The sequence below is a fragment of the Pseudonaja textilis genome, chromosome 1 (assembly GCF_049901715.1).
Source record: "Pseudonaja textilis isolate UNSWEBS1 chromosome 1, rPseTex1.2, whole genome shotgun sequence".
In the NCBI taxonomy this organism is placed as follows: Eukaryota; Metazoa; Chordata; class Lepidosauria; order Squamata; family Elapidae; genus Pseudonaja; species Pseudonaja textilis.
Window position 1 is genome coordinate 264,359,681 of NC_141990.1, and position 11,079 is coordinate 264,370,759.

Genomic DNA, 11,079 nt, shown 5'->3' on the forward strand with positions numbered 1-11,079 from the left:
ATTTGGCAAATTATCTAAAAGATAACCAAGGGGTAGACATAAGAAGTAGAGCATCTACATTTCATACAAAAAGCCCTCAGCTGTATATTCTGAATCTCTAAATTGGGTTCTTGTTTAAAATGTTACTAGTTGGTGGAGGCAACGTTGAACTAAACAGATCGGTGGCTTGGTCTATTATAATATCATTTTGATATTTCCCCCAAAGGGAGAAAATAATAATTGTTCAGACATGAGAAAAATAGTTAATGGAAGTGTATGCACATTTTCTCATCAGTAGCAAAGTTTTATAGTACATTGGTTGTATTTATTTTTATTTATTTATTTATTTATTCATCACATTTCTATTCTGTCCATCTCATCTAAGTGACTCCGTATATACTAAGGAACAAATAATAGTAACATAGTTTGTCAAGCCACATAATGTGGATTTTTTTTAATATTCTCTTTGTTGTCAGTAAATGTTCATTTTCTTATAATTAGAGTCAGGTTAATCTTCGTGCCTGTTACTATTTTTACCTTCTGAGACTTTGTTATCACTTGTAGCTTCAGCATCTTTAGATTCAGCATTTGTAGGTCCAGTGTTTGGGACAGTAACTATGTCTGAGAAGGTTGGTTGATCAGAAGACATGACAGGAGGAACCTCCCCCATTTTTTCTAAAAAAAAAAAATAGACACCATAGGAGAATTTTTTTTTAAATGAAAGTTTACAGCACATTGTAGGAATATGACATTTTTTGGCAAAATTAAGATTCTAGTTAATACTGACAAATAAAAAAAATTAATGTATCAAGAAGAATTTTCTAATAGCAAGAGTTATTCAGTTGTGGAACAGCCTGCCTCAGAGCTAGTGGACTTCACTTCCATTCTTCACTGAAAGAATGTAAATGGAGGTTGGATGTTTTAATAGTAGATTGGGCAGGAGACTGGACCAAATTATCTCCAAAATGCCTTCCCAAATCTACACTCTGTGATAATTTATGAACTTTTTCTTTTGCAGAACTGGCTTTTTTCCCCCGTGTTCAATAAGCTGAATTCTTTGAAAATTCTCAGTCATCCTAGTAATGGTTGTCCCAGAGGTGCTTTTTCCAAAAGGCAACTGGATGTCTTTTTTTTAAAAAAAAAAACACCACTTTGCTTATCATCCAAGAAACTTCTTTAATTTTAACTGCCTGATGGGGAATTGTTGGATAAAAAGAGAAACATTTTCAAAAGGGGAGAAAAACAAAAACAAGAAAGCCCACTTGCCTTTTGGAAAAAGCACTTTTGGGACAATAAATGGAATTTTACAAATCCTCTTCATCACCTCGAAGCTTCACTGGTTTGAATGGTTTTGTGATGGATTGCCTCTTCCCCCATCTAACCTCTGCTTGTTCAATGGCCTTGCAAATGCAGAAATGACTTATCTGCTTGTGGGAGGTTTGTGCTGAATCCAACTATTGTTCTAAGGTCATGTCATTTAGCCTAGTGGTTGCCAAATTGGATTTCAAATGACAATAAATAATAGTTCAAATACAGGGGAAATACCACACTCTGTTTTCAAACAGTGGTTCCCCCACCCCCCATGTGTATAGGATGACTATTTTTGGTTTATGACAGAGATGCCTGCTGAGGCATCATTCATAAAAAAGAGACAGGGTTTCAACTGCATATTCATGGCTAGAATCTTGCTCCCCATCCTTTTAACGTCTCCCTGGGAACACCCCCATTTTATTGGCTTTGTCTTAAACGTCTTCAAGGAAAGGTCATATGTCACAGTAATGATGGATCAAAACAGTCACTTGGGACTTCTGGTTTACCTGGTTCTGTCACTTTAAGTTCAAATTTGACCTTGGAACTTCCAGCAATGATAGCATAAGTGGCATCATCCTCTTTTCCAACGTTATTAATGATCAAGAAGTGCTTATTCCCCTCCGATTTGATAACATACTTCTCACTTGTGGCAAGTTCTACACCATTTTGCTGCCATTTCACCTTGATGCCCATCTTCTCCGTCTCTGCTTCAAAAACAGCCGTGCTTCCTGCTGAGACATCTTTTGTCTTTGGTTTCTTGATGAATGCTGAAGCTAAAAAGATGGCAAATAAAAATAAAAAATGCAAAATAGTCTATCCCAGGGCTCTTCAACCCCCGGTCCGTGGACTGGCACAGATTGGTAGCATGCCAAAAACTAGGCCGTGGAAACAAGAGAAGGCCCATCCATGGGATGCAAACAGCACACAAAACATGCCCCTTCCATTTGTGGAAAAACATCTCTCCATGCCCAAAAGGCTGAGGACCACTGCTCTACCCTATTTTCTAACCCCCCACTTACCTATATCACTTGCAATATTTTTATAGGTGTTGACTTTCAGAACTGAAGCAGATGATCATAAATTCTTTTATTCAGTCTGGGGCCAGACTGAATATGGACTTTTAATACCACCACTTTGATACTAGCTCCATTTTATCTCAACCACCTGTTGCTTAGGCAACCCACTGCTATGAACCAGAAAACAGGAAGGCCAGTTTTATTTCCTTTCCAATGAAATGCTTCGTTTTTCTGTAGAAGCCAGAATTCCTATCTAGTTAGATAATGATCCTCTCAGAAAAAGCTAGGCCTGGTCTCAGCTATCTGTGTTTTGGTGACATTAAATATACTGTATGGTGATCTCTGAAGCTTGCATTACTAAATCTTTCAGAGATGCTGGTTAGTGTTAAGTTCGGAGGAAGGAGAGACTTAGCCAGGGCATTACAAGCAACAAATACTTTATTAATAACAATAAAGGGCTGATTGAGCTCGCCAGCCTGGAACGGGCTCGCAACAACCAGCAGCTAACCGAACCCCGCAGCCTGCTTATATAGCCGGCTGCTGGGGTGGTCAGCCAATGGGGAGGCAGTAACACCCCCCACAACTGGAGCGGACCTGAGAGGGGACTGTGGAGAGTCCCAGGGACATAACAGTTAGTGAAATGCATTGTTTCCTGAATGTACTGCTGGTTACGAATGTACTGTTGGTTGGTAATTACAAGCAATCGCCCTATGAAACTTTCTGAGAATCTTGGTGAGATTTGCTAAAGTACAATTGGAAAAAAATTCTGACCATGATTTTTTAGTTTAAGCCGTTTCCCATGCTAACGCCACAAGCTCAACCTGCATAGGTTATGTTTTAAACTAGGACTTTGCATTTGAGACAAAGAGATTTATTTCCCTATGTAATATCCAGTTTCATAAACTAGTAATCCAGAGATGGTATTCAGCAGGTTCTGACCAGTTCTGGAGAACCGGTAGCGGAAATTTTGACTAGTTCAGAGAACCAGCAAATGCCACCTCTGATGGAGATTTTACAGTATCCTTCCCCAGCCACACGCATCAAACCACACCTACAGAACCGGTAGTAAAAAAATATTGAATCCCACCACTGCAGTAATCCCAGCCTGCTTTGTGAAGGGGAATGTGGATAACTGTTGAGAGGAAGTACAAAGGATCAAATTAATAAAGTAATGACACTGGTCCTTGGGACAGGAGAAGCAAGTATCACTGATTTATTATGCCCAAACTATATTTTCTGGGTTTAAATACAAATGGGCACTCATGTGCACAAGGAGCTTAACTAAAGTTATCAATTAGCCCTTAAGTTTTTAATAAGAGCTGTTAGTAGTGTAGTTTATGTGATACATTAAGTAGGATTAGCTAAATGTAAACCTATTTTACCTCATAAAATAGGCTTATTTTGATTTTTCTTCTCATGAAAAATTGACTCTTTGGAGCAATACTGACTTCAAAATGGCTGGTAATATCTCTTTTGGGAAAATAAGGTGTCATAATGGATTCTTCCCCTCAAATAACAAATTAATGATACTTTTAAAACTTTTCAGATTTCATAGAAGAAACACAAATTAGCTACAAATGACAATACATACAGAGAAAAAGATCTTCTGTTTTTCTGCAGTTTGGGGAAGATCTTCTATTGTGTTAAGCCTGTTTTAGGGTTTATAGTTTTTAGCTTTTAAGTTGGTCTCTACTCAAAATCATGATTTTCTGCAAATGTCATTGTGAAGGCAAAAATGGGTTGGATCAGGGGTGTCAAACTCATGGCCTGCGGGCCGGATGCATGATGTGTTGGCCCCACCCCTCCCAGTTTAGCAAAGGGGAAAAAAGTCCCGATACATCATGTGATGACGCTGTGACGCTGTGAGTTTGACATCCCTGGGCTGGATGGTTTCAGCTGGCCTCAGGTTAAGAATTCAGGGTTCCTTAGCTGCTTTAATTTAAAGGGTATAATAACTGAAAGCCTCAGATATGGGACTGCTTTTTTCCCATTGTTGACACGTATGAGATTTAGATGACTATATGTAGAGTAATTTCAGTTTGAATCTCTTGAATTCTGAAAAAAGAAGATTTACAAATAAACAGAAAACTTGGGCTGTGCTGAAGTGAATACCAGTCTCTCTAGATAGCAGAGGAACTTTATGGAGTAGAATATAGAGGAAATAACAAGCATTTCACCAAAGGATTTCTGCAGAGGAGTGCTCCTGTCTCTCTCAGAAGCCCTTTATTAGGAAAATATATTTAGACAGAAAGCCAGCATGCTCGATGTAGCTGTATTCAAAGTAAAATAATGACAGCTTATGCAAACTGCAAGACCAGATGGAGGCGGTCTAGTATCTATGCAATTATCAGAGAAGTAACAGTAATGAGAAGGAGTAGGAAGTGATGACAGCCCTGAGAATAAAATTTGTAAAGAAGTTAAGGGGATGGGGTGGACCAATGCATACATTTTGACTGTATCTGTTGCTTTTGGAGGACAGTCACTGAGAAGACACAATGAGACAATACATAGAAGAGTGGAACTTCCAACACTAAGCAAATGTCATGTTGTAGGTAGCAAAAATTAAGTCCTGACATTTACATTATATCTAACAGGACTGGGTTACAGCATTCTTGGAAGTCAAGCCAGTTTGGAAAATGACTGCAAGACGAACACTGCTCCTCTTCTCCCTTCAAAGCAGGAGGATAAAAAGATTTAGAGGGATAGCTTTGTAAAGGCAGTTGTTGTCACCCAGCCTTTCTAGCCTTTAAATCATCCATAAATACTTTAATGGTCTGTCAACAGTGCCTTTTTAAGCAGCTTCTATCTCAGAGGGATTCTAGGAGTTGAAGTCCACAAGTCTTAAAGTTGCCAAGTTTGAGGACCTCTGTTCTTTCTATCTTTGTGACAATTTAAATCCAACCCTGCTTAAGCAAAACCTGGTGGGGACTGAATTGTTTTGGTAACACCTTTAAAAAGACCCAGGATTACTATCTCCTCTTACTAGACACTTCCTCTACTATTGTCCCTTCCCAACTGTTTAGGAAAGCAATGGCGTGTACACATATTTTTTATAAATTAAATTTATATATGCTAAAGTTAATGCTTCAAAATACAAGTAATAGGTGGGCATTACATTTAAATTAAAGTTTCCCTTTTTGCCTTCCAGGAGGTCTTTTAGAGCTTCTGTTTCAATATTGCATCAAGAGCATAACAATTAAGAACTTGTTTCATACACAGAAAATTCAGATTTTTTTTGAAACTATATTTGACCTTTCCTGACATTCCTATTTTCTCCTAGGTTTTGTTCTTTAAATAAGTCCCGGGGCTCCTGATTCTTTTTCTTATTAAAAAGAAAAGCCTAGGAAAAGCAGGGATGTCAGAGAAAAAAAATAATTTAAAATCCAGCCATTTTTGTTGGTTTCGAATCCAGGACCATTCTGTGCACGGAACAAACCTTCTCACCACTACGCCACTGAGATAACTTCTTATGTGCACAGCAAAAGACTTCCTTCAAAAAAGAAATGAGGAGCATTCCTTCCTCTGTGAAGTAGCTGAGAAACAGAGGATAGGCCTCAGGGGAATGTGCCCAATATGTAAGTCATGGGAAGGAGAGATTAAAGAACAATGTTATCTGTTTCTGTCCTACAAAATTGGTTGCTGGCCAGGAACAGAGCACAGGGATAACATGAATAAACTCTCAATGACAAAATGCTGCTGGAATATTTCATCTTGTTCTTTGAACCATGATATGAGAGGAGTAATGATGAGAGGGAGAGAGGGAGAGAGATATCTTAATTTAAGTCGATTAAGTCTATCAAATCGACTCTTTTTGATTCCTTCGGTTTAGTCAAAGGTTGATCTCTCAGTAGCTTTTCAAATTGCTTCCCACTTACCATTTTATCATCAGAACAGCTCTGGTCTGGGAGAAGTTTTCTTGCTGTTAGTTTCATATGTTGTACTCAGAACAGAGAGAAACATAAAAATAATAATTTTCCTTAGCTGATTTCTTATTATAGTAATATGTTATCTTCCTCTCTTTCCACAAAGTACAGCAAATGGAAATGAGTTTGGTGTGTGCACCTGGCAGCTTCAGCTGGATCAGTGAGCAAATTAGCCAATGTTTTGCTCAGGAACTATATTTAAAGTTATTATAAATTTCCTAGCTGCTCCATTAATAGGCTTAGCTCTCCCTTGATCCCAAGTTGTGATGTCTTACAATCTTACATTCTTCTTCCGCTACAGCAGCTGAGGCTATAAATTCCAGTATAGTAACCTGAGCAAAAAACTGCCAGTAAGACGTGCATACCAAGCCTGCCTTTGTATATAATTTTTCCATACATCTGTTGTCCCACAAGTCCATTAATGTGTAGAATAGTTATAATTATTTTCCCTAGTATTTTCAGATTTACATTTAAAAGCAGATTTAGTACTCTTAAAGCTTTGTGATGAGGTTGTATACTCAAAGTTGTGAAAAAGGGCATGCTAACTCAGTTTGCAATATCAATTTAAACAATCTCATTGGAGTCCCCTCATTATATAGTAAATGTCCCCCCCCTCCAGATCTATGGCTTCTATCGGACAGTGGCAATTGAGGTCTGTGGTGGAGAAATTTCTGAGAAATGGTGCAGAAGCCCGTGGATGTTGTTGGACATGGAAGTGGTTTACCATTGTCTTCTGGGGCTTCTTTTGGCCTTTGACTCTAATCTACAGCTTTGGTATTCCCCAGAGATCTCCTATTCAAAATGCTGATCATTGTTCTCCTGCCCCAGCCCAAACAAGATCTTCCAGATGTTTCCACTGTTACCATTGCTAGGTCTTAATTAGGACCCAATGGCTAACTAAAGACACAAGCTCTATTTCATGAAAGTCATTCAGCCTTTCCACAGGCCTCTAGTCATACAGAGTAGTTCAACAAGAGTGTCATACCCCTAACATTATTTTTATTTACATCTAACCTTTTCCCCTTATTCTCCAAATAACAGCATCATGCCACATGCTCCACCCCTTTTGCAACATGCATAGAAAAAGGATAGGGCTTGCATCACAATATCACCATTCAATTCTTGTTGGTCTACCTTCCTCCCTGCCTTCCCCTACAGATACTTTTACCAACGTATACCAAAATGTACCTAATTCGGGTTTTCTCCCTATAACATTCTACTTCTGCGTAGTAACTAGATTCATCTATGTACACCTGTAATTCCATTCTTCTTAGTCATCAATTACTTCTGTGTGTTCTTTTAGGATTTATCATTAAAACCAAAGAGGAAGGGCACCACAATGGAAGAGTCTTAGAGAATGCAAAATACTATGTGGATTTCATCAGACCTGAGATCACAAGAATTGATTGGGACAAAGCAAATATTTGCTGTGGAAGTCCTCTATGTCTTCTCAGGTACTGTTGATTATAGTATAATAGCAATGGCATTCTCACCAGTTTAATGTCTCTCTGTTTCCTAAGAAGGCATTGCTGGGTTGCTTCTGCATTTCTAATGTCCTGATTTTTTTGAGCTCTCACATATTTTTAGCCTAACCACTAAGGTTCTAATCAAATCACGTTAGATTTTCTAGGAAACATATCCAAATAAGCCTTTCCCCACTTCAGTTCAATTGTGTCCAATTAACCCTAACCAAAGAGGCCCACATAAATCTTTCAAACTACTTATAAGCAGTTATTTAGGGAAAGTATCTACCTGATAATCATTGAGCAAAGTGGAATATTGTGATAATTTATGTATGTGGGTCAGAGCTGGATTAAGGCCAAATGATGCTCTAAATGGTGGATAATGGTGCCCTTCAGCCCTTCCTTTGCTTAACTGACAAGACATTAAGATTCAATAAGTGCTGAAAACTTGAGCATAGCAATGTACAGTTAAGGATATAATATCCAGAGAAGAAAACAAAAACCTTCTATGATGGCCCCCTTTCCTTGGTGCCCTAAGCAATGCATATCGCTTAATGGTAATTTAAAAGCAAAATATCTGAGGCAGTGATATGGGATATGCATCTACCCAATAGTATAATAGCAATGGCATTCTCACCAGTTTAATGTCTCTCTGTTTCCTAAGAAGGCATTGGTGAGTTGCTTCTGCATTTCTAATGTCCTGATTTTTTTGAGCTCTCACATATTTTTAGCCTAGTCACCTTGCATACAGAAATTTCATATCCATATATATAGTAACAAATGAATGCTATATGTTAGAAGAGATATTTGAATTGGGAAAATAAACATACAAACATGGGTAATAACTATCTTTTAAGCCAGGCAGTTAGTAGATTCCAGATTATCAGTCCTCAATATAATAGGAGATTGTAAAAAGATAAGGGTCTTTTTTTCACCAATTTTATATCCTGGCAAATATGAGTTAATTGCATCTAATGTTCAATCACAGCAATTGATCCATTCCCCAGTAACTTGTCTCAGAATGTAGCATTCAATATTATATTATCTTAAATAAGGACCATTAAAGAAGGTTTAAATTGGTTTTCATATCTGCAAATACAATCTAGATTTGAAAAAGATGTTAAAACAGAAGGTATCTATGATAAGTTGACTGATTTAGATAAAATTTTGACAGGTACTGATGAAAAAGTAATCAAAAAACTTTATGGACATTTGCTAGAGTTTAAATTAGAGGAAGAACAAGTAAAAGAAACAATGATTGCGTGGGGGAAAAATTTGGGATATGGGATTAACTTAGATAAATGGCAAAAATTGTGGTCTCAAAATTATAAAATGACAATGTCAACTGCATATAAAGAAAATTTGTATAAAATGTTTTATGGGTGGCACTTACCCCCGACGAGAACTGCGAGGATGTTCAAGAATAAATCGGATAAATGTTGGAAATGTCATCAGATACCTAGTTGATATTACATGTGGTGGACATGCTCAGATGCAAAAAGATATTGGACTATAATCCATACATGGTTGGAAAAAATGACAAAACAACATATAGACTTTAAACCTGAGATATTTTTATTGGGAATTATATGGGAAATATATTATAAAGAATTGAAATATTTGATTGTAAATGTTTCAACAGCAGCTAGAATTGTATTTGCTAAGAATTGGAAAAATGGAAAAAATATCTATGCAGGAAGAAATTATTAAGAAAATCATGGACTGTGCCGAAATGAGTAAATTGACATTTGAAATTAGAGAACAAGAGATAAACAATTTTATATGATATGGGATTTATTTTATCAATGGTTAGATGAAAAGACATGGTAAAGAAATAGATTAGTAAGTCTTACAATAAAAGTTAATAGATTGATATAGAATACAATATAAAATATACAACCATTGGATGAATGTATAAGATTAAATCATAATGAAAATTAGAATATCTCGTATAAAAAATAGTCAAATGAATGTTTAATAATTGATATTATATAAGCACAAGCTAGATCGATAAGGTGAGAATTTATATAACTTATGAGTAATAGTAAAAAAAGGATAGCACAAAAGATTATAACCAACTGACACACTGTATGTATATAATTGAAAGAAGGTTTTATGTTTTTATGTTTGTTCGTATGTTTGTTGTAAAAAATAAAAACTTTTTTTTTAAAGAAGGTTTAAATTTCAGGAATGAAGCATGTATGTTTTTGAAGGTGCAGACATTTAACAAGGGAATAATGGGGCTTAGCTTTTCTCATTTTCATTTAAATAGTCTTTTAGAAAAGATATCAAAATAGCTTTTCTGGATGAGAGCTCTCATATCTCATATTTCAAAAGGAGAAAGGAAAGCATTATTTATGGATTTCTATCACCAGAAGGATTAATCTTATTGAGCAAAAATTACATCTTAAATAAAGTACCTCATTTTCTCAGCTCCCCATAAACTTATATTTGCATGGAAGACCAGGACAAAAATAAATAACAATGGGAGTCACATCTCCCAGAAAAAAATTCAGAGAAAAATCACAAGCTACAATTTGAAAGGGACGGAGAAATAAAGAATGCATAGCCTCCCTCTATTTTAAATTAACTACTCCACTTTATTTTAATTATCCTTTAATTATATTTCTGTTTGTCTACTTCAAAAGGTAATACTGGTTAATTTTTCTCTCATGTAACTTTATTGTTAAGGCATCTTATTTCACTATATAATGAAGAGACCTGCTCCATCTCTGTTTATTCAAGTAACATCTTTTATTCCATCTCCAGTTATCCTTACCTGGTTTCTTTGTAGGTTCTGGCATCTTCTCGTTGGCTTGTGAATTGAAAGGACCCTTTCACTGAATGGCACTGCAAGGAGACTGAAGGACTACCAAGACCCCCTCCAAGAAATACTACTCAGAAGCCCCCTCCTGCTCCTCCCTCTTGTTCCCTTTCTCTTGTCAATACTGCCACCTTATCAACAGTACAGAGGCACTTGACAAAATTCCTCTGCCAGTTTAAATATAGCTGAGTTCCATGTGTCAGAGAGTGTGAACCATCCAAGACAGGCTCCACTGTTCATCCCATGTAGGACTTATGTACACCCCAGTGCCCAAAATGATGTCTTTGCGTACTCCTCTCCATGGCATATCATTTGTGTCTTTATGTACACGAAACCTCAGCATATCAATGTAAATTCCAACACTATGAATAGATGCAGCTGAAGTAAGTAAGTAAGTAAGTCCCATTCACTGAAATGGAGTGGAACAGGGTTGCTTAATTTGCGTTGAATTGTGTCACATTTGGAACAGTGTCAGTGTACCAAATCTACTTTGAAAATGTATTCCTTGATGAGCTATACAACAGAACTACCCTTCTTCCACTTTGATCAACATAGGGAAGTAA

At 36.8% G+C, this 11,079-nt stretch overlaps 1 protein-coding gene across 1 annotated transcript in view; it reads right to left on the minus strand.

Annotated features, from left to right (window-relative positions):
* Positions 1 to 10,630, minus strand: part of MYBPC3 (myosin binding protein C3) — a 76,935-nt gene extending 66,305 nt beyond the window's left edge. Inside the window, 3 exon segments of the mRNA XM_087921542.1 lie at positions 517 to 654; positions 1,797 to 2,063; positions 10,472 to 10,630. Coding sequence (XP_087777668.1) covers positions 517 to 654; positions 1,797 to 2,063; positions 10,472 to 10,496 — 430 coding nt within the window. The 5' untranslated portion in view covers positions 10,497 to 10,630.
* Positions 10,631 to 11,079: the final 449 nt, after the last annotated feature.